This window comes from Papilio machaon, chromosome 13, assembly GCF_912999745.1.
Source record: "Papilio machaon chromosome 13, ilPapMach1.1, whole genome shotgun sequence".
Lineage (NCBI taxonomy): Eukaryota > Metazoa > Arthropoda > Insecta > Lepidoptera > Papilionidae > Papilio > Papilio machaon.
In genome coordinates, this window is record NC_059998.1 from 4,218,549 (window position 1) to 4,244,432 (window position 25,884).

The window sequence follows — 25,884 nt, forward strand, 5'->3', positions numbered from 1 at the left end:
AAATGAACTGAATTATTATAACATTTTATTTATAAAATTAGAATCGAATGAAGTCTAAAAGCTCTAAAAACATGATTCTTCTTTCTGTGACACATTGCGATCGCGGGCCTTTGACATGACTGCCTACAGGAAGACTTCTCTATTAAAATATGTATGAGATTAGGCCATTCCTATTAAAATTTTATATTGTTAACAAGTTAAATGATGTGATGTTTTTTTATTTTTGAATATCGTCAATGTGCATGACCTCATGGGTGGTTTAGCATCAGCTTATCGCTTTTGCTTTTTATGATGGCAAGGACATCTTTATCCCCATGCGTTGCGCAAACAATTAACCCGTAAAATGTTATCTGGCCAGATTGAAAATTTTCCATAGTTTTCAAGTAGGTAAATCAATAATTAAATTCAAAATATTGAAGGGTATCTTTAAAACACCCACCCGCTAGCGATTCGCGCTGTCCACGTGTGGACGACGGACGAACGCCGAGCGGTCAACGAGTATGGAACTGAGAGATAAATTAGTAAAGAAAAACTATTTTGACTGACTTCATCACGACAACCCATAAACCTTGGGACTAGTGAGTGATAACGATAACCTTACTTATGTAGGAAACAAAATTAATTTACGTATGTTCACAAAACTTAAATTTATAAAAACTAATCAACATTTTTAAAAATCACATACAGTCAAAACCGTTTATAGCGACATCGTTTAGAACAACATACCGGTTAAATTGACCAAAATCAAAGGTCCTGGCTGAATGTTATTACATATCTTTCCTATTAATACTTGTCACCGGTTGTTACAACTATCGGTTTTTACGACTCAATATGAGTAGTCCCTTCGATGTCGTTATAACAGATTTTGACTGTATTTCAAAATCCGATTTTATCAATAAAAAATTGTAAAGGACATCTGATCTAACATAATGCCTTCATAGTTAAAAAGTTATTGTAAGTATTTCTTAAAACGCTTAAACAAGTACCTCGACAGTCACTGGGCCGTGATCTTAGACCCTTGTACATTCTTGCCACACTTCTAGCTAGACCTACGTACTGCATTTTGCCTAAATTCCATATCTATGTAATCGACGTTTTTGTTACCACGTATGAACATACGTAATTACAAATTCGTGTACAAGAAATAGAATTATATAAAAACATAAGTGCTAACACAGTTATATCTAATACTGGCATAAAGATAATAAACAACATAATTATTAAAATGTGCCATTTTACATACTCGTATATTTATAACATAATTTTTATTACCATAATTGTTGTATGAATACTATCATCAAATTAACCTTGTCAGACAATTACACACAAAGATTTGACTGTCGTCACAGTTCCCCTAATCCTTGTTTGTACATGGCACTTTTTTATGTAATTTGTTAAAGACTTAAATAGAAACGATTTTCCGTATTGTCCTATGGCTATGAAGGTAGACAAAATATTAAAAATGTATGGATATATTTGTGAAAGATAGTAGTGGATCGGCTGTAGAGATTTATGGATGAGTTTTGTACTACGCCGACTATCCGTGCGGAAGAGAGCACGATGATGAACAACTAATTCTCATTATAAATGAATTATCGTGGGTTTCTGAGAGCATAATCTCCGTTTAAAACATATTGTTATCTCTGTTTTGTCTAAGATAATAGACAGGTATGACGATATGTTTAATACAGAGATCTTGGTCTCAGAAACCAAGGGTTAGTCATCATAGTTTAGTAACTCCGGAACCACTGCGTCAGGGTGATTTTCAAATCAAATTGTATCGTGATTGCAGTAATCAATCAGTTTAATTACAATCGATATGATTTCGAGTTCCTTGTATTGCTTAATAAAGTGTGGTGTCGTTTACTATCGTGTAACGTGTTATCGTTGTTCCGTCGAAATCGGTTGCGTCAAATTGTACATGATCGTACGCCGATAGCGAACATATCGTGGAACACGTAAAATATGACATAACTCTATTATCTTAAATTTATTAAACAAGATATATTTGATTGTGATAAAATTATTATACATTAAAATAGATATTGCCTTGCATAAGTATTCGTTATTTCAAATACCAATATTGAAACTGATTTAACTTAAGGTAAGATGCTCATGACGTAGATAAAATAGCAAAATGAAGATGATTGCTAGTGATGTTTAAATTTACTCTCTCCTTATTAGAATAAAACATCAGTGTTAAATTATTTTCTTTGTATTATTGCGAAAATTTTGTTATTTCACCGGATGGAATTTTCCTTATTGCGTGTTAAATGTTTCCAAGTTATTATCTAATTTGATGTTTGTAACAGCAGCTCGCTGTTTCTCATAACTTTTGTATCAACAGACTTTTGAAGCTTCTTGATTACGTAAACTGCTAGTTCTTGCGGCAATGGTGTTGATAAAAAAATCTCAATAAATCTTTTATGGTTACATCGATGTCGGAAATTTTTCGCCTATCTCTGAAAACGAATTTAAGTTTTATCTGAATGTATATGTCTAAATAGAATAATTATTCTTAAATTTATCTCTTTACTATAGTCATTTTGCACGTCACATTAAGTTAGGTTTAATCTGATGTTAATAATCAAAACAAATACAACAAGCTTCGCACGTGTCTTCAAGTACTTACTACAAGCACTTCATTTAGATCTTGTTCACGTGCAAATTGTGTTGTACTATAACACGTGTAAACTATACGTAATCTATTATTATTAGTTACGAGAGTTACATCGAAAATACTAGTGAACTTACATCATTAAGCTAACATTGAAATACAGATTTTACCATTTCGTGTGGAATCTGTCTTTTCCTTTACGCCCGTGGCTCCTTTGCTTGTTCTCCCCTCCCATCTTTCCAACACAAAGAATAGCTACGAAACTAGTACTCTATAATCAATAGAAATCTTGTACCATAAAAAAAGTCGTAGAATAGACTCTCTAGGGTTAGCCAGGCATGGCATGGCAAATGGATTAATTATCTATTAGTTAATCCGCAAATCCTATTAATAAAAGTCGTGTAAATTGTGTAATCGTACCTACACGAAGTTATAAACGCGACTGATTTGTATTGATAACGTAATTCTTATTATTAGACTGTTGCAATCATTATCAGATAAAACTTTTCCTCCGTACGTTTGATCATTGTTTGAATGAGATCAGCAATGACAGAGCCTCGGCTAGCGTCATTAACGTCGAGCCTATACAAAGAATTTGTTTTATTTTTCACATTACTAGAAACAATGAGTAGTAGTAATTGTAATGTCATCATGTTTTTAATAATAGTGAGTAAATTGAGTAAGAGCTACAGCTCTTCAGATGTTCAAATACAGCATCTACAGACGACGTCACAGCAGTGATAATACTCACTTAAATACTTATCCTGATTTCTATTCTAAAGCGGCATTTTTTTTATAAAAATCATTAACTGCTAATCTTGACTGTTTTGGCTATTGGTTTGTTCTTCGTATTTTACATAGTTTGATAGTTTAATTTACTTTCTTGTATGAATAACACAAATAAGATTTTCATTTAATTTAAAAGTGCACAATATTAGAATAAAATAAATTTAATAATAAACAACTGTCGCGGTCGACTAATCGTAATCGTACAAGAGGACACAAGCAATGTCAATACGCGGCCATCAAATGCGCATCAAATTTATTTCCTCCGATTGTTACAGGATACTGTTACGTTTTTATTTGTAGTTATCTTGATACTTTGAAATGAGCGCACCGTCGTATTACGAGAATATCCGTTAAAGCTCTGAGATCACCAACGTAAATACGAACTTTAGAATGTTGAATATGGAGTCATCTATAAAATGAGCTAAGTGTAGTGGTGAATGGATTAAAAACAAGTAAAACAATAATTTTGCTCATCGACAAAGTAACTTATTTATGTGTGATTTAGAATGTAATATAAAAAAACAAAGTTAATTCACTTGTATATTTAATAACGTTTCTTGCTCGTTGACTTTCGAAGCTATCTTTTCGTTGCTTTGTTGAAAACTGGCAGTGAAAGTAAGTTGACGAGATGGAATCTACATACAGGATGTATCTCTTTACATAAGAATACATTCAATATAAAAAAATGAGTTTGATCGTGATTAAAAAATTTACTAGTCAGACGACTATCAATTGATAATTCTAATTATGTATGTGACTAAATTAATAAAATAAATATTTTTTTTTGGGATCTCTTAAAACTTGAACTAATAAAACCTTTTCCCTACCTACCTACATCTGTCGAAACTATTCTTACACCCTAGTCATAATTAAATTAGATTATAGATAATTAGATAGTTGATTTTATAAAATAAAAATTGACGAACAAAGCAGAGTCTCCATTTGCAAGTTTTGACCTTCCATTGTTTGTGCTTCATTACCGTGCGTTTCTGAGACTGAAATCTCCTTTTAAAACATATTGTTATCTTTGTTTTGTCAAAGATAATGATAGGGATGGCGATATATTTTATACAGATATTTTAGTCCCAGAAACCCACAGTACTCGCACACGAAGACGCTAATTCGAATCGCACGGACACAGCTTTCGTATCTGACCAAACTGAACAACACTGAAATCGAAAGCTGTGATATTTGGTATTCCGAGGTCCGGTTGCCAGTTATGGCAACTCTTAATTTGTTTTACAATAAGACACAAAAGATTTTAATAGTTATTATAATCCGGTTTACTCAGAAATTCTCCTCGCATATGTAAGATCCCCTATAACTTAAAAAAATTAAAAGACGAGGTGTTTTAGGATAGATTTCTGCAAGATTTTGATGATAATCATGTAGTTATTGCGATTTGTTTTAATTTAGCTAAAACTTGTTAAGTTCTTGTTTCCTTCTTAGTTGTGATATAATCCAAGACGTCGGATAAAGTGATATAATGTATGCTGGCGGCGGGCCGGACTACTTTCTCTCGAATTCGGTCGCGAAAGTTGCCCGTCTCGCTGCAAAACTTTCTACAGTTCAATGCATTCGCACCGCTTCGATATTACTGAGAGATTTGCCTTTGTTTTGATTTGTTCATACAACAGAATGCGATGCTATTAAGTCGTTCAGTTTAAAATGTCAACGAGTTTTTAGATATTTTTCTATTAAATGTATTAATAGCCGGAATTAATCATTACATACATGTATAGTTATAAATCTAATATACCTTTATCAAAATAATAATAAAATTAAGTTTATTTCAATGTATCTCAAATAGATAGTACGATATCACGGTCGCATGGATACTAGACCAAACAGCGCATGATAAAGATACGCGGATAAAGATTTAAATTATTACCATGCAAATCTTAATAATAATGTGTTCAGTAGCCCCTTATCATGTGCTAGTAATCAACAATGCAATATCGTATTTTTTGATTACTTTGGAAAGTTTTATTGCAATTGTTAAATCATTGCATGTAAATATAAAATTCTACACTTTCACTTGGAATTAAGGATCTTTATTTAACGATGTCTGAGATCACTTTATAAAATGAAAATACGTAAACACTTTCGCTTTTATATGTGCAATAACTATATTTAAATAGATATTGAAAGAAACAAATGTACTAAGAAACCATTTTTTTCCCTAAAACCTGAAAATTATAGACCGAAAATACCATTGGCCAAACAATAGGAAGCGATGATAATATTGTATTTGTCAGCAGAATACATGTGTAGGGCTAAGTTTGCATTGGAAGTTATAACATTGCAACAGTAGCGGATTGGATCCAGTGACCACATAAAACCTTGTGTGTAGTAGTTGAAACCACAAAGCTTTAGCGATGACTTATAATAAGTTATATAGACCGACAAAGTTACCTGACCCGGGGGGCATAAATCAAATCAAACTACGACAACACACTAGCGCCCCCTGTCATTGTCAAAGAAGTGTAATTTCTATGCTCATGTCGATCTTAAATTGGCATGCGTAACATGGAAGTGAATTCATATATGACAGCTGATAGAAATATATGGAAGAGTAGTAAATACTATGCCGATTCTCCGTCGAGATTATGACAGGTTGATAATGTTGTGAGCCTTACATTATTTCTGACAATTGCAATAGCATCGCCTCTCTTACCAATCCAGACAAGCTTGTTACACTATAAACTTTTTAAACTTTCATATCGATTTATTATTATTATTATGTATTTACCGCTATGTTCAATTGTCACTTCGAAAGTATTAATACAACATAAGTGAATCCCTATAGACATGTTTCAAAAACAATGGGTACATAATACCTCCTTTACCATCTAATTAACTGCTCGTGTTTTAAAAACAATAACTGTATTTATAGAAACTAGTATCTTATAAGAGATTCTATTCAAAAGCTACAAGTCATGTCATATAGCAGTATATTTCTTTAATTACTCTGCACATGCAGTAGTACAATGTTATCATTAGTACATATCATGATTTACTCTACACGGGTGAGCACTACACTTCATGATACAAATATAGTTTCCTTGAAGTGGTATTTGAGTTACATCAGTTAGTTATGCTTGACTAATGTTATATTAGTCATGTAACCACGTGCCTTGCTTTGGCGCCGCGCCGCGTGCTCGAAAGAAACACCCACGTGCTCGTAGTAAAATACGTAATTTGTCACTAGTATTTCGCATATTATCAGCTGAATGAATTAACTTATCTTTAATTATGTTTATAAGCCAATTTATCCATTTATAATATATCTATTTAAGTAATTTATAAGTATAATCGTCTCGCATCTATTTCCGTACGATGAATTTTGTTTAATTTGCATGTCAGAATTTATCTCTTAATGTTAAATTACTCATAATTGTCGGCTTATAGGAAACACTATTGCTTAGTTGTTTGTGATAGATAACGTTTAAAATTGAGGTAATATTTTTATACACTTAAATTATTCAGGTGTTTACTTTCCACCTTAACATTTTATAAGAAAAAAAACAATTACATATGTTCAGTTTTTAACTTATATAGAAACACCGCCATCTAGTTATCACTAAGTAAACTGCGGTGCTATGATATGTTACTTAGTATTCGAACGTGCCTTGGAGATGGCGCTACTTTCGCTTTGGTCCGGAGAAGGTCAGGGATTCCATTTTTATATTGACCTAGGCATAACTAATGATTAACACTAAATGTTGCTAAAACGGAGAATGTACAGAATGGTTAAGTACCGTTCCGTTAAGGCAATTTAACGATCACTTTACCCGTATTTGTAATACATCAATATCAATATATATATATACATAGTATAAAACAAAGTCGCTTTCGCTGTATGTCCGTATGTATGCTTAGATCTTTAAAACTACGCAACGGATTTTGACGCGGTTTTTTTTAATAGATAGAGTGATTCTTAAGGAAGGTTTGTATGTATAATAAATGCATAATATAGTAGAGAAACACTGATAAATTTAAAGTTTTCTAATGTGATGTCGTAAATAAGCACGTTTTTTTGCGCTTATATTGCAAACGCTGGCTGAATCCTACGAGATAGACCAAAATAATGTACTACAGTATTGTTCACCTTAAAAAGTTCAACAAAAAAGTCCGCGATGGTATATGTCTATCTCTTAGGGATAACCCAGCATAACCATTTTTATTCTTTTACGAAGTGATTTTAAACAATACAGCATTAATCCTTATCCATTTAAGTACCTTAAATAAATTGTGCATTTATTCTGTAGTAGGTATATTTTGCATTGCACCCGTGCGAAGCCGGGGCGGGTCGCTAGTATATGCATAATAATCAGTGCAGATAACTTTATTGTCGATATATTTCACGTCGAGTATCGTAGTTATTAAATTAGAGTAGGCGCTTCGAAAATATTTTTTTATTAGTAAAGAAGACACAGATGACGTTACGTGAATTTTACTAAATAAGGTATTCAAATTGATAAGCTATCTCATTGTACTTTTAAAGTTTTAACCAATACATACGCAAAACCAGGAAAATACGTTACCTACTGTAATTGTTAAAAAATCGTCATAAAACGCCTTAAAACGTTTTCGTAAAAAGTTAAGCAAAATCACTATTTTATTAATTTCGTCGGACAATAGTATTTTTTAGAGACATTCAAACCGACAAACGAGCGAAGACAAAAACCTCAAGGGCGGTTAATTCACTTAAAGCAGGAAAAGAATACGTCGAGGTCTTGTCTGTCCAAACGGAGTGTCGGCAGGCGGCGCGCGGAAGATGTGCGATTAGTTCAGCCTTGTCGCTTATCTAGAATATTCAGTTTTCGGCACATGTGATGCATTATAATATGTTGCACATTTTGTTAAAAATACAACACTAATTTCTATAGTGTCAATGTTAAGATGAAAGGTCGGATCTTATTACGCGACTGACACAGCAGGGTTTTGTGTTTCACGCATATAAATTATTTTTATGTATGTAGGTTTGTTTTTATGTAAGTCCATTGCAACATAAGACCTATAGCCTAAACGACTGAATTGAATTTGACTAGAGAGGTGTCATTCGTTTCGTATACTATTCTGCAGTGTCATATGGTGTAAATTTAATCGGGGTTAAGGTCAGTCTTAAAAATAGGCATTTTTTAAATTGTTTTGTTTTTTTTCACAACCAGTTATTTCTTTAAATATTCTGTTATTTTTAATTAATATTCTTTTAGTTTCCTGTATACAGTATCGTACACAATTATGTTTAAACATAAATCGCAAACACATAATCGATAAGCAAGCCACTCAATTAAGTTCACTTTCTACTTCAGATCCGTCGCGCCACACGCAACTTTCACATTGGGAAATGCTCCATAAGAACTTGTTACTAAAATGATATAAATTCATTATATAACATAACAAAGCTGAATTTCTAAATAAAAGTTCTCAGACTCATAAAATGGTAATGAAGATGATATTAGAACATTAAATATATAGTTTCATAAATTGTACCAACGAAATAAATGATGATTATCTTCGTCACCAACTACCGCACTAATTAATTGGTGATTAAGGGCGACCCTTATTGTGCATTTCTCATACAAACTCTACACCAAGGTACTAAATACTCAACTGTGATCGCATTTCCAAGCTTTCCGGGTTTTGACACGGGGGTCCACTAGTTTTGCAAGACACCCACAAAGCCATTAAGACTTCCTTCGCTGCCTTGCAATATTATTGTTTGCGGAAATATGTAATTATTACATTGAATTGCGGGAAGAGAATGCTGCGTGTTTAATTAATTTATCTTGGTATGTTTAGCTTGGCTGTTGAGTAATAGCTCGTGTTCATACAAAGATTAGTATTGTGTGTTCAAACTTACCCACAGCCTTATCCAAGGATTCTTGCTATACTGTTTCCTCGGTATTTTAAAATAATCTGGTGGCGTCTGTTCGTATTTAAATGAAATATTTTAAAGTTGAAAGGGACTTTTATTTTAGTTTTCAACATAAATTGGAACGCATAAATAATAGTTAAAGGCCTTTTGATCTGTATTTTGATCTTAATAGTTATATTTTTTTAAAACTATCATTAAATCATAAAACTTACGAGTTATAATCACAATTCAATAAGAAGGTTAATCATAACTTTATTTTAAAATAGTAAGTTTTAAAACTTTCCTGTGTGCTGAAGATAGGGTTTTCAGTTACACCATGGGCTTAGATGGCAGAGTTCAAAGCATAACTTTGCTTCGTTCCTTATTACTTTTGAATCATTGGATTAGGTTCATTTATCCATATTCTGTAGTAGAGTACGTATAGTAGTTGAATTTTTTTACAAAGTATTTTGATTTTATTATTGTCATTTATAAGTTTCATTATATTATAGAAAATTATACTTTAATGAAATAAAAAAAAACTTTGAGATTATTTCTTGAAAATTACGTAAACATTGTTTATATACTTTGTATTTGTTTTATTAACTATATGTATGTATTTTTGAAATATTTTATTGATAAATTAACGACCGTATGGACCATCAAAAATGCACATGATCTATGTAGCTTGGAATATTTTATTACATGAAATGTACAAATTTTGTAACACGTAAAAGCTGGCTTCATTAACACTGGTGGTGGTTTTGTTTTTGTGTATTATAATTATTTACTTTTTTTTATATTATTTATTATATTTATTTCCATTAAAAGCTTGTGTACACATAGAGACGACGTATTTTTTTTTAAGTGTTATATTGAGCTGGGCGTGTGCTCGTGTAAATCTGAATAGGGTTTTGTGGATTTGTTTAGGTGTAACATCTACTTGAAGGTTTTACAATTACTTATACATTTACCAGTAGGTAACCAAATTTCAATGTCATTTAATCGTGAAAAAGTAGGGTTTTTACAATATTAGTGGTCGGCCTTCGTACAATGATTCGATTGAAAAGGCCCACGTTCACTATTTGTTTGTTTAGACAAAACAAGCTAATTCCCACGAAAATCAATATGCAATAAATAGCCCTTTTAAACGTTTGATCGTTCAAATGATAATGAACGCCTCGATTAATTCAATTTTTAACCACGAGTCATTTTAAAATATTTTAACAACGAAATGAACGAAATTTTAATAACCAGGTCAAGAAAATTTAATACAGTTTAATTATTTCTTAAATAGATAGAAAGATGCAGTCATATTAAAAAGGGGTACTATTAATTCAAAATTACTTATTATTTCATTTTTTTTAATATGAGATGCGTAGTATGTCTTTGACTAGTGGTACACAACGCATATTAATATAACGAGTTTCACTTTGATCGCGAATTTCTCGAACGCTCGCGAAATCTTTCAACACAACGGTATACAGGGGGCCTTTGCATAAGGCCACGGTCGAAATCTGAAATCGACTTATTGTCATCATACCGACATGTATGGCCTCACGTAAAAATATGACATTAAACATTTTTTTTAATGTATTTAAACTAAATTAATAAGAAATAAGTGAAACTAAATCAATCAAGATTAATATATAAATACCATGCCATTTAATATTAAAATTTTCTATTTTGATTTTAAATTTATAATCCAACTATATTTCATTGTAAAATTTGTAGTACATTAAAGTTAATTGCAGCAAAATATAAAGTAATGAAAAATCAACAGTTTTAAAATTAAAAACATGATCCAATGTAATTATGTTTAAATTAAACAACACGAATTATAAATATTATAACTTGAATATAAATTTAAAATTGTAAAGCACACTTTTAAAAGTCTATAAATGTTTTAAACGTCTTTAACTATATAATTATTAACACATAACATTTATTACTACACATTGTCTACTCAAAGATTTTTCATGATTGCCATACTCATGTTAGCGGTAATATAACAAGATATCGCACTTAAGATGCTGAAGGTTGTCGCCGTTCAAGACGTTTAGTTATTACTCGATGTTTGTTCCGATGTAGAGCCCAATGTGCAATATTAGCATTTACAAATTGTTTTTTTTTTTTCAAGTATATATCGAAGTTCAAAGTTCATCAGTTAATAAATTATCACCCAATCCAGAAAACTATACGTAGTAAAGACCAAGTAAACGATATCTCTTAGATAATCTTTTGTCAGTAGTAGATGTTTTGATGGTAATCCGAATATGTCTAGAATGAAATTTATTTAACAACAGGTCAAATCGTAGCAAGCACTGCATTACCTATCGACTTATGCTTAAAAAGGTAAATAGAATTCTAACCATCTTTTGTTTAAGTGTTTTCATTAGGTTTTCTGAACTGTGTAGTCGATCGACTCAAAAAACTAATTCAAAAAGATAAACGTAATAATAATTTACGTTAATAATAAGTAATTGTGTTGAATAAGGTTAACGTTATATATTTTACGGCTCGCCTAGTTAGGACTTTACTGGTTATACGTGGACAGAATAATATATATTTAACTAATGTATAGACATCAGTAATAAACACGTGTAAAACAGCAGCCCGGATTTATAATCCCGATGTAGAGCACATAGCGTATGGTTTTCGTTAAGTAAACATCATGCTATATTAAACGACGATGTATGTAAACATTAACCACAGTTGCTGCGGTTTCTGAATAACTCTTTAAATTCAAGAGACAGACATTGCCTGCATACTTAAATGGTAGCATAACTCCTTAGGCAATATACGATCACATGTGACCTTATGATAATGGTTTAAAAATGAAAATACCGACAAAACGGATTGTTTTTGTAACTCTTTGTCTGAATTATAATCTGCATGCGAAAACAAAAGTTGTAACAGTGTCCGTTATATCCGGCGCGCTCAGCTGAATGCTCGCCAAACGGAACTCGGCCGAACAGTGAAATTCATAGCTTCCGATACTTTGACCTAAATTAAATTTAAATATAAACCCACTTAGCAGACTTTAAAGTTAATCTGGCCGTTCACTGTTACGCCACACTTTGTAATCAACGCTCAAATATAATCCGTAATGAACACGCACTCATTTTTTGATTCCTTTATATTTTATTGTATTCGATTGCGACTTGTGTATTCCTTTTGCAAAGCGAGACTTTTGCGAACTGATTGACTTAGCTTTTCGGACATAAAAATTTAGTTCATAAGAAAAAAAAAAAAGACTTTCTGATGATATTATATATGATTTCCACTTGGAGCTTTTAAGTCTCTCACATAATGGTTATATTTTTATATAGAAAACCATTAATAATGATTTAGTGACATTTTAATGGCACGTTCCGATTTACGATACCAAGGTTTAATATTCCTGCAGGCTTGTGACTTACTGTCTTTTTTATTCCTTTAAGAAAACGAATACTATTATTTCTTATTAGTATCACATAGGATAGGTAGATTAACCGTGAAAACTAATATTTGGTGAGTTTTCTGAGCGTAGACAGTTCGTTGATCTTGAGCGATTAACTCAAAGAATAAATTTATCAAATTTTGCTCGGATGATAGTCACTACAATAAGATGGGTTGATCCTTTCAGATATCTGATATAAAATGGAATGATAAATTATTATCTCTGTCTAGACTGATTACATTATTTACAAAAAATATTTTAAGTTGTAAAAGACGTTTTAAAGTCAAGGGTGCTAAGCACATTTGGTTCGTTTATTTATTAGACACACAAAACACAAAGCAATCTTCATTCGATGTCTGAAATTATTAGTTATATTGTCCATTTTGTAGGTAAGGCCACCGTCAAATGATTAATTAATTCCCATTGAAAGTATAAAGGTTTTGATGCGACCTTAACACTTTTGCATGAATGAGCGATTGCCCAACACGCGTATGTACACGCAGCAACTGAGAGTTTCCGTTTAGAAACCAGTGTTTTGTACGGTTAAGCAATAATACCCACGTTGGCAGAAATCTTCTACGGAATAAGCGTTTACTTGTGGCGGTACAATTTTAAATGTTGTTAATAAACTGAGCAGATTTCTCAATAAGAGACGTTTAAAGTCCGATGAATATAATATTCTCGGAATGATTACATTTAACAAGCCATTTTTTAAACTTTCTTAGCTTTAACTTTTTTAATTAACGGGAAGTTTATGTATCCGTTTCATATTACAGTTGTTAAGTATTTTTTCTGTGCAAATGTAAAAAAAAACTACAAATGTTACATAATTACATTGTACCTTAGCTTACATACCGACCAATGTATTATTTGAATACATTGAAATCCCGTAGGTAAACGATCCGAGCTCCGTGCGACAAACAAAGGTTCAAGGATCTCAAAGATATGCTAATTGTCTACAGACGAAAAACATCAGGCGTCTTTGAATGTTTACGATTTCGATCTGATTTAAGTCTTTAAAAATAAAACTGCGTTTTAAAGCACATTTAAAGTTTTACATAAGACGGATTTAATACCAAAAGGACAGTTGGTCGGGTTTTCCTTAGACGTAAGGAAAATAATTGACGTCATTTCGATTTAGTGTTTGTGTCCGATAAGCAGAAATTCAACTACGACTGTGATTTTGGTTTTCCTTCACATGCAATCTCTGCGAAGAAAACAACTAGTAATGACATCAACGTTACATTTTCCTAATTATGTTACTTTTTATTTTATATTTAGTAAAACGTTTGAGCAGGTAATATAGATCTTATATTACGAAGCGACTCGTCTCATAGAACGTTCACCTGATACGCCTTCATATGAAAGTACATACGTGTATTTACTCTTTGGATAGTCAAAACATTACATAGCACTGCGTTTACATAAATCATTTAAGTATGAAAAGTTCGCCATGTTAGTTAAATAGATCCACTCTTAGGCATATATCACTCTATCAAGCTGTTACGGTAAACATTACTGATTCGTGTTAGAAATAGCAACCAATGTTGGCACGTAGGCAGCATGCATTAGAAGATCTGCCATCAGTCAGTTCTATTCATCGAACAAAGTATTCCGATTTGGAGGTTATTTCCAGCATATGCAGAAACAGTTCAATAGTACTTTAGAGCTAAGGAAGTAAAAATAAATATAGATGACGTTATTTGATTCGCATCACAGCACCGTAATAAGTATGTTATTTTCGATCCGTTGATCTTAGGATTATTTTAGAGGCAAAATCGCATGAGCATATGATTGTAGCAACAACACGTTATTGAATGTAAATTATAAATTTGTTTACATAGTGCCATTCTGTTTTGCTCAGAATACTATCGAACAAAATATTCAATAGTTACACAGTTACAATTATTGCAAAATGTAAACATAAGCTTCCGCTATACTTTGCCGGCAAAGATTTCGTGATATATATTTTACAGCACGTGTAAATTACTGTTATTTTACTAAACATTCGAAATTTTAGTTGAAATCAATTTACATAAACATTATAACTTTAATATTAACCATGAAAAATATCAATTGAGCGGTCAATGTATTAAAGTCCTCACTTGTTTCTCAAACAATCTTTTATTGAGGGTTATTGCGCACAACTTTATGCCCACAAGAAGTTTTCGAACGAAGGCAATGTTCTTTTGCCCCCTGCATAAATTTAACAACGCAAAGGTTATGTGTAGATGAGAGACGTCACATGTTTTAATAGATACTGCGATTTAAATTGTTTACCATACGTCATTATTCACTTGTTTTGAATGTACAAGAGAAAGACGTCACTAGCGTAAGATATTCCGGCCCCATGTTGTTTTCAAATATACATTGAATCGTTAAAATTACACATATTGATTTCTGATATAAATTGTGCGTAATTAAACTGTTGTAATATCTGGTACGGCAGCGACGTCGGCCGACTATATTCTCTAACATATATTATACTCTCATATAAATTAGCGCAATGTAATTTACATAGAGCGTCGTCGTCATTTATGTACCGGGCGGGCCAACGACCGCACCGCCAAGTGGTCACCCCAATGGCATCCGACAAGTCTAGTATCAAATCACTGACCCCACATTGAAACATTTATGTTTATCTTGATTTTTATTGAAAGAATGCGACGGAAATTGCAAAGTATGTAATTAAAAACTTTTTGATTTCATTAATTTTACGCAGGTCAGCAAAGTCGAAAATGTACAAAGCATATTATTTTCGGAACACATTTCATATTCAATGAAATGACGAAATCGATAGCAGAAACTGCCACGTGTACGGAACACGTGGTACATTTTTTATTCATAAATTCGTAATTTATAGAATTTCCTTCGTAGTATTCTTGTCATTTGGTTTTTTAGCCGTATTAATTCAAATGTCTAAAAATAATATTTATTATTATGCTAAATATGATGAAATATGCAACCAATCTCACCTAAGTTAAACAATCACGTTGCTACAAATATTTCTCTAGGAGATTGAACTCGATAAAAATATTGAGATATTTTTCTAAAACTCGTCGCGACTTGCTTCGATGTTTTGTTCGAAAAACTGTATGAATAACGAGTGTTGTGCCGCTAAATGCAAATGACGACGCGATGGGTTGGCAACGCGCCGCGTCCGGCCGGGGAATCCGTCTCGTCTTGGACAACCCAATGCCGTTCCAATCACCCTCCACCTTGAAAATATATTAATCATAACCAAAAATAAAAGATTCAACATAAACATCTGCCTATATTATAGACGTACGCTGATTTAGTGATGAGTAGATGGAAAGATTTGCGATGGACTAATTCCCAAAAAACTTTATTTTATGAAACGACTAGCAGTTTCCCGAGACTACGTCTGAGACTAATTAAAAAATCTATTAATAAACTTAGCCTAAGTCACCCGGGTTCGTGTAGCTTTCATCAGTGAAGGATTCTTGAAATCGTTTCAGTACTTTCGAAGCCTATCAATGTTTCTTTGAATTGAATAGGCTTCGAAAGTACTGAAACGATTTCAAGTATCCTTCGTTTTTATAATATTAATATAAGTATACCTAAATGATCTTAGTTTAAACAAATATTTAAATGTTTTGCATATTTTTATACGAACAGTAATCCGCCGGTAACCAGTATTTTAAAAAAAAGTCGGTCATAAAGAATGCGATGTTCGAGCAACAGGTTCGTTTCTACTGCGCAGTACCGTTTAGATAAGCGGTCAATGTAGGATACTCGATGTTCACTTGTAATCGGCCAGTAAATAGGCCGCCGTCTGCCTGACCACATTTATATCTATATGATTACATTGTAATAGTAGATTTGTATATCATATTTACAATCGCAGTAAGGTGAAATTTGCATAAAAATAAGCCCAAAAAATCTTGAATAAATGGAACAAGTGGCTATCTTGTTTGAAGTTGGACATGCGAATGATAAAATAGTTGTTTTGTCTGGGATGCAGTAACTACTTAATTTGATAATAATATATAAACAAATAACACAATTACAAATGTGTAAACACGTGGGACTCTGACATTCGTAATACTTTATTAAATTGATTAGGTATATCTCGTTACCGAACCGTCTTATGATATAAATTGAAATTTACTGTAGAAAATAACTAAATCTACGTAATTAATGTACGTTATTTTTTTAAGTCGGTGTTGTATGATTAATAAATGTATAATCTTGAATAACATACTATAAAAAAATTAATTTATGATGAAGTTAATTCTAACAAGGATTTCCATAACTTGAGATGCAATATTTGTAATATTATAAATCATAATGTTAACTTGACTTTACTTGAAATTCTTGACGATAATGTAGGATCATAATTCATAAAACGTATTTGATCCGTTGGTTTTTAATAATCTCATTAATTTTTGTGATAGCAAAGATAACGTTCAAAAAAGTTGATAGACAAGCTAAGGCACGTGTCAAACAAATAATCTGTTTAAGAATATTTGTCATTGAATACTTTTACTAATAATGCAAAATAAAATTCTTAAAATAGATAATAACAAAGCTTTATCAGACTCAAAACCTTTAAGACGTGATAGGTAAATAAATGTCATTCTTATTCAGACATTATTTAAAAAAAAATGGCGTTATAAAATTTTAAATTGAAACACCATAATGATGCTAAGTAATAGAGCTTTTTTAACAAAAGAAAATTTTAAGTAATTGGAACAATATCACTTAACTGATTACCTTGAAGTATTACCTACTATAGTGAGCTTCATATTTTTTAAATAAGGTTAATCACGTTCAATAATAGATTTTAGAATTTATTTTATCTTGTCCTCAGTCGTAATTTACAAAGTTTTATTAGAGAATAGACGTTTAAGAGCTTCCTTTAAGCGTAGACAAAGAGCAGTGGATATCAGGAGCAATGTATTCATGTCTCGTCAAAGTAAGTATTCTACGGCATCGATGCGGACGTGCCAAGAAAACGTTATTTTTCCGGTTTAATATGAACTCGTTTTAGCATGTTCATTAGGCCACCTTGTACTCAACACACATGTAGACTAATTTTGGCATTGATAGATCGATGACCTTATTTATACTAGTATTATAAAGTTGAAAGATTTGATTGTTTGCAATGAATATGCTCCGAAATTACTGAACCGATTTAAAAATTCTTTTTCTGTTGGCCTACAGTGTACCCGGGTCACTTAGGCTATATTTTTTTTAATTCTGCGCTGACGAAGTCACGGGAAATTGCTAGCATTTAATAATATAGATAACGGCAGCTGCACGTCTACTTTAATATTACCTTAATAACAATTCAATGCTACTTAAAAAGCACTGTTCATTGAAAACTGATTCTCAGCTAGCTATTATCGTTTGTATAGCTTAGGATCTGTAATGTTGTGTCTAATAACTTATACACGATATAATTATATAAATACTGCTCAAGCCAAACAGAAGAAAGAAGGCTTAGTAACTTATTCCCTTTGCTTTGTTTAATATATAAATCTAAATAATGAGATTTTTGGGTGACACTTAATTTTCTTTAAAAATAATCCAAAAGCCGCGTGGAAACCAAAGACAGAAAAAAATATTAATAATTCGATTACCTACATGTGTTGAAAAAGATTATATTTTAAATTGTGAAATAAAATGGGCTAGTATCCATCACGTTAAGTTAAAGGGACGGAAAACTGTACACGTTAAAAGTAAACAATTTCGCCAGTTAACCTCTGCAAATATCGTCTTAAGCTGTGCAACGCGTGTTCCTTGACACACTTGGAATACGTATTGTGATGGTGGAGTCTATAAGAGCCGCTCGAATCCGCTCCGACCCGCTGATACTCAACTTTCACCAAAACACAACGTCACAACACGTGATATTGCGGACACGCTAGTTTCCCTTTTGTTTTAACAACCCGCGTTCCTTACTCGCACTTGAATGTTGGTTTTATTATACAGTTGTTATTTAATTTTCCATAAGACTTCCAGAGCCCGGCATGCATCAATGTTAAAGTTAAAAATAACGCTAATTCAACAAATACTCAGTAATTTGGGAAGAAAACATAAAAACTTTGATTTTTATTTAATTTGGTATTATAAAACATTTTGATTTTTTCCTTCCGTAGCAATATTATGTGAATTAAACCGCATGGGTGTATCTGATTTTGCCTAAAGGAAAGACGTTTAAATGTTTTTAAAAAACCTATGAACTTAAGGAAGCGAAAATTCTACAGTGTGGATAACGTGTATTTTAAACTAAATTTAAAACTTAATTTCTATGATAAAAAGGAATGTTTTATATGAAAACTAGTTGTCGCAGGCGATTCCGTTCGTGGATTAAAAGAAAACTTAATTAGGAGCCTATGTGTTCTTTCAGACCATTTTCTACGTTTGCCAAATTTTAGCAAGATTCGTTTAGCGATTCTGGAGATACCTTCTAAGGAGATAACAAAAATCCATCTAAACATTCGATTTATTATAATAAAGTAAATAAGATACTTATAACGTGAAATGAATCTTTTGTCTGTATGCTTAATATAAAACTATTATCTATATACCTATTATTTTTTGGGTCGTAAAGCCTCCTTTGTCATAGTTTGGTATAGTTACATCATACTGTTCATATAAGGCCTATGATCTTCGATAAATTGAAAAACATAAAAATTAAATGAACAGTAATTAAGTTACAATATTTTTTAATTTCTAATATTTTTTACTTAAGCCCTCGATATTGAAATTGATAAAGTAGATTAGTTAGTGTAATAAAGATTGTGCAAAACTATGATTAATTATAGATCGTAACGAATATATATATACTTTGATATAAACAATGGTTAGTGTTTTTCTATGAGAACAAAGAGGAATGGCAAACGTCATCAAAAGTTGGTGTTAAAGCTGATATTTTAGTTCCGTTCAATAGTCATCGCCAGCCGTGGCCTACTGACCGTATTCAAGAGTGGAACGTCAGAAGTAGAATGTTTAATGTTGTAGGAAACGTTCCGTGTCTTGCGTAAACGTCACAAAGACTCGTTTTGTATATGACTTATATGCACAAGATACGAATTTTATTTCATAGAATTTCCAAGAATTAAATTTGGAAATGACTAGATTGATGGATTGCATGGAATAAGCAATCATATATCTAATTTTTAGTCAAATTTTAAGGGTTTTAATAGGACAGTAGGATAAACATATAATTTTAAAATACTTTAATATGGTTTAGAATTTAGATATTTATAAACTTGAAAAATCATAATTACAACCTGGTTAAAAATCAGTCACAAAACGGAAAATGTATGTTACGTTACTGGGTTTATCGTTTCTCTCGCATATTATTTAAAAGATATATATAATGCTACAAAATTCTAGAGTTCTGTTAATTTTTTTACCACTATGTGTTTTTGATAACCTTGATAAATATCGCAAACATTAACAGCTGAACTTATTCTTTGTACTTGGTACAATGGGAATAAAAAAAACTGCTTATTTTTAAATCAACATCGGTTTTTGATTAATTGTTTACAGCTTATTTTAAAATGGTTTAGTAAATCGTTATAGATTTAATAACAATTTACGGATAGCAATTCAAGAAATTCATAAAAATCTTACTCAAAATAAAAGTTTGTGTACATGTTTACAGTGTACATTATTATAACATATCCCTTAATTTACATTGATTATGTTATTTCTTTACTTCATTTATGTGTTAATTTATGTAACGTTCCTTCCGCACTGGGCTGGCGTGAGTGATAAGACCAATTCAACTCTAATAAAATAGGGTAGGCTCGAACACCTCGGCGGGGTCGTGCACAAACTGATGACTTAATTTATAAAAGCCTGTTTATACGTTAATGCAGAGCTTGATGTAGTTAAGTCTTTGTCTACCATTTTCTTAATAGGTACATCAATATGTACATGTTATTACGTAGTTACATATTTATCAGTACAATGGGCAAACTGGAGTCGGAAATATAAGCAATATAACGCATTTAGGTTGGACAACATGGCGGGTGATAAGATGTGCTCCTTAGTGCGTCGGTAGCGTACGCGTTACCGTTTGCCGATGCGTTCTGACATCGATACGAAGGTTATCGCCGGTGTCAGCGACCAGCCACCGCCGCCCACACGCACACATGTGTACACACAACACTCGCACACAACCAGATCACAAGACGCGAGCTCGCTCTCAATGACCGTATCTTGGCGCAGGCGTGATCGCTCTTGTTTATATGCCATTTAGATTTTTATTTTGTGTTTTGAAAATATTTGTATGGATTTTTCTTAAATAAAGATTATTCAGCTAATTTATAATAATAAATGTTATAGATGTAGAATTTTTTAAATTTACTTTTAAAAATAGGGTAAGCCTAGTGACTTTAATTATTTATTTTGATCAAAACAAAAATAACTTTATGTCCACTAAAATATATTTTTTGTAATTTGTAAATAATAAGATATAATTTACTATTTATATTATAAAAGAAACGTTAAAACATGAAACTGCAAAATTACATATTTTTGTTAAATCTTCAATATGCTTTGTAATGCGTCATTTGGAATCATACGTGTTCAATGGCGCGTCCTCCAAAATCAGTATTCTTTATGTAGGAGAAGTATCACGTAGGTGGGGCTTTATTCACTTATACGGCAATCTAATTTCAACGAAAACAAATTGTGAAAAATCGATGAAGACGTCTCGGTACGTTTATTTATGTCGAGCTCGATTGTACTAAGGGCAACGGCCGTCCTTCCTACCCATTATCGCGCAGCTATCCTGAGCACAACACTCGTGTAATGTACACATGAGTGCGTCGAGACCGTGCACAAAGATAAAGCTTTTGTTCTCTCTTCGGTAGGTACGGCGTACTTACTGGTACTCATTTGTTTAATGTTTATTAAATAACTGAGCTTAATTATACACAAATTATTATCATTAATTAATTGACGTATATTAAAAATTATTTCATTGTAACTTGTAAATAGCAAGTTACGCGGAAATACGAAATTATTTAAAGTTCTTACAAAATTGTTTTTCATAACATTTATACTAAAGTCCGTCCAAAAAAAAATACGTAAATTTTGGCACTTCAAAAACTTTAAAACCAAAACAACGATGTAATTTAGGGGTCAAAATTATATTAAAAACGCAATAGTACCGTAAATCTAAAAAAAGATAAGCATTACAATGTTGTCATAGTCGGGGTTTCGCCGCCGTACCATTTTGCCAACAGGGTGTAATGTTTGTCAGCTAGCGTGCGGACAGATCAGCTGATTTATGTAAACAAAGTGTTACAGCCACAATTAGACCCAGCCATACTACGAAATAATATTTCCTGGTCGTCTCCTGTACAATACGGGTTGTAATATTTTTTCTCTTTGTCTCGTCATATCTCGGAAAGTAGTTTTTATTATTGTTTAGAAAAATGAGAATAGGCCGGTCGATCGACATGTCCCGTTAACGAACGCGCGCTACCTACGTGACGTATAAAGCGTGGGCCGCCCCGCCGGCGCGCCATTGCCACGGCGCCCGCGCGCGCGACTGCACGTACTTGCCGCTCCCAGCTCCGCGCTCGCTATCTCGACTCTATGTGTATACAAGCTTACCAAGAAGCATGCATTTTTGTATTCAATGGCATGATTGGTTTTACCAAGAGACCGGCGCACCCCTGGACTCTGCCGGCGCCGCAGCACGCCGGCGCAGGCCGCGCGATCGACGCCGCCCCCCGCCCTCGCCGCCGACGCCGTCGACGCCGCAGAGGATCTCCACCGAACAACTAGCAGAGGCGCTGCGCCCGCATCTGCTTTCTCCAAAGCGCATGTGGGCCATGGGGTACCCGCTCGAGATCGACTCCACCTCGTCCAAAGCGGTTGTTTACATCAATCCTCCGCCTCGACCGAGACCCTTGCAACTCACTACGTGGGACGTGAATGCGCCAGAGTTCGTGCCCGGCGGCTCTCAGAGCGACAGCGGACGAGGTTCGTTGGGCTCCACTCCGCGCTCCGACAGTGATGAAGAAGCGGATGCAGTGGAACATTTGTGTGTGCGTTGTGACAAAATGTTTAGAATGACTCGTGAAGGTGAATACCTAGTGGAAGAAACGTGCTCCTATCATTGGGGCCGCGTATGCGGTAGTGATTCCCGATATACATGCTGCAACATGCCCCTGGGCTCGAAAGGTTGCAGCGCCGCTCGCTTCCACGTGTGGAGTGGTACTCGTCCCGGAATGAACGGGCCCCTCGAGGGCTACGTGAGAGCACGGTCTCCCCGGGGAGGAGTTTACGCACTCGACGCAGAGATGTGCTACACGACGGCGGGGCTTGAACTAGCAAGCATAGCGGTGATAGCGGCGGACGGCCGACTCGTGTATAAATCGTTAGTGAAGCCTAGTTCACCGGTCGTCGACCACAACACCCGCTTCTCAGGCATCAGGCCGCGCGACTTGGCGCGCGCGACTAAGACGCTTAGAGACGTACAGAATGACATTCTCGGATTCGTAGGCAACGATACCATACTCATCGGACACGCTTTGGACAACGATTTGCGAGCCCTGAAACTCCTACACAGTGCAGTGGTGGATACGTGCGCGCTGTATCCTCACTCACGAGGATTCCCCCTACGGCGTTCGCTACGCGCGCTCAGCGAGGAGCTGCTGGGGCGCAGCGTGCAGCGGGGCAGCGCTGGCCACTCGCCGCTGGAGGATGCGCGTGCCGCCATGGACCTGGTGCTGCTCAAGGTGCACGAAGAGCGCGCCTCGCGTGCCCGCCTCTCGAACCAGCTGCCGATATTGCAGCCCTACGATCCGTTGGTTAGTTCCGCCTAGGTTCCGAGTGATTCAAGAATAGACGTTGGTACTATGAACATGAACTAAGCTTATTTTGTTGTGAATTGATCCCGAATGAATACGACTTGTGTTACGTTGACGGAGCGCGCGTACTCACGTATGTGCCTTCGAATTGCGAAGTGGCAATAAACGTAATATTTTTTTCTAAAACTTGTTTGATTTTATATATCATAAACTTACGATAAGAACGGGTCAAGAGGGATGCGGTAAGTATTTTGGTACCACGTTGCGATGGAACAAATAAACCTTGAGGTTTATTATAACAAATTATATAATGATAAATATTGATATACATTTAAATAAAAACATCAACAACGCTGTCATAGCAGCAGTTCCATCAGCTGTTTATATACATGTTTAACTGTACAAAGTTATTAAGGAGACACTTTCACTATGTTAGATTTCTCTATAACGTAACATGCGTTATTCACCACTTGCGCACAGCAGCGTCGGCAGTTTCTAATCTTTCGTCAATATTAAAAAGGAGCACAAAAATATTTACATTGTACAACGTCGAAATTATTGCAAATATAACGAGACTCGAAACAACATTTATCTTCACAGCCTGTTTTGTACTTGAAAATATTAGGACGCGTAGGTGGACATTACGAAGACATCGAGGTTTTGTTGATAACCGTTCATATGTATTAAGCTGACGCAAGGTAATTCCAATGAGTTGAAATAACACGATATGTTATTAAGTCGATGAATCATAATGTCTGGGTCAAGTTACAACGAGGAAAATTTTATCTCCCCGTGTACAAATTTGGAATTTCAAAACAAATAAGGCGTTAGTTTATCTAATAAAAAACAACTTTGCAACTAAAAATAAAAATTCGTGACATGTTTTTCAACAAAGGTGTATTACCTGTGTTGTTGATTAATGCATTTTCCAATAAAGGTAATTTAAATATTGATAATTTAATTTGAGAGACGCGCTAATGGTTGATTTTCGTTCGCCTCGTGTTAAATTGTAGGCAAAATATATAAAATCGACATTGCACTAGGCAGTTATATAATTGTCTTACGTAAAGCTATGACGAAACGTTTAGTGGTTTGATGAGCGAACTTAATGACTTCTACCTTGTATAAAGTTGAGAAATCGAATACACGACTTTGTTTTTTCGTAGGAAGTATTTAAAACTTTACCAAGGATTGTATTTTTTGTTTCCTTGTCATCTTTGTTATTGACAATCTACGACTTGTAGGCGTTCATTGTAGACGCAAGGACTTTAGCTCTTTATATGAACTTTTAAGCGATTTATAGCATTTTCAAGTGTCGGTTATCGGCCGTGAAGAGAGTAATGCCCTTCCGACCGGTCGTTCGTGTTTTCTGTTTACGCTTGTTGCCAAAAATAAAGTTAGAATTTTAAATTGTATCCATTAAATATACTACGCGATAAAGTATCGTACTCAAATATCTAATAAGGTCATTAAACGTGTATAATTCTAGCCGTCATGTGTTTATTATTTCCTCAATAGATTACATTATATCACAGTATCTGCAAAAGTCCGCAGATTTCCCGGAGTTATCTAATCTCTGTAATGACAGGCGTATAATATGGTAGCGAGTTTCAATATGTTCGAAGAATTCATCAATAATAACGCGCGGAACGAGCATGTCTATATAACAATCGATGTTGTTTTGAAATGTCTTATGACCATGCACTGCTCTCGTATCGGTTGAGATATCATCACGTTTGATTATAAAACACAGATGTGACGTTAAAATTGATTGTCATTAGTCAATACCATTTCTCGGAAGCGAGGACGGCCGCGACACAACCGTGCCGCGTCATCATTCGCCTGATCGGAGCACTCTGAATAATAAAGTCTGAATAACACGTAAGTCATTTTGCTTACCGCGAACGAATTCAACAGGAAAGTGACCCGAATGACTCAATGCTACTATAATTTTTTATAATTTTATCATCGTTTGTTTTTTAATTCTATTCTGTTTATTCGTTGAGATCATTTATAAGAAAATAAAAGCATAAATCTATTATTTAAACATACTAAAGGCTTACGTAACAAACATCCACTGTTCATCTCTGTTTAAACCAAAGCAATGAATTGTGACTATGCGTCTATCATGATACAGTATTTCAAGCCTCTCAACTATTCGCTGCTGTTGACTTCAAAATTATTTATTCTATTGAACGACAACAAATTCAGAATTGTAAATTAGCTTTATATGGCACAGCAGTGACTGTTAAACATACGTTCCTAGTGCGAACAATACAAACCGGCGTCAACCTTATGTCCAATACGCCTTCGCCTCTGTCACAATAGTAAGATTTCGTCAGTGTTCGCTGTTCGCCCAAGCGCCACA

The 25,884-nt window shown here is 33.8% G+C and overlaps 1 protein-coding gene across 2 annotated transcripts in view; it reads left to right on the forward strand.

Moving 5' to 3' along the window:
* LOC106717905 (transducin beta-like protein 2) overlaps window positions 1-25,884 on the forward strand; it is a 63,946-nt gene that overhangs the window by 12,805 nt on the left and 25,257 nt on the right. Inside the window, exon 3 of one of the 2 annotated variants that reach the window (XM_014511865.2) lies at window positions 22,363-23,690. The exons of the other annotated variant lie outside the window; for it this stretch is intronic. Within the exon in view, the coding sequence (XP_014367351.2) occupies window positions 22,363-23,531 (1,169 nt within the window). The 3' untranslated portion in view covers window positions 23,532-23,690. Of the gene's footprint in view, window positions 1-22,362; window positions 23,691-25,884 lie in introns of those variants that run through there. 2 annotated transcript variants of the gene reach the window in all.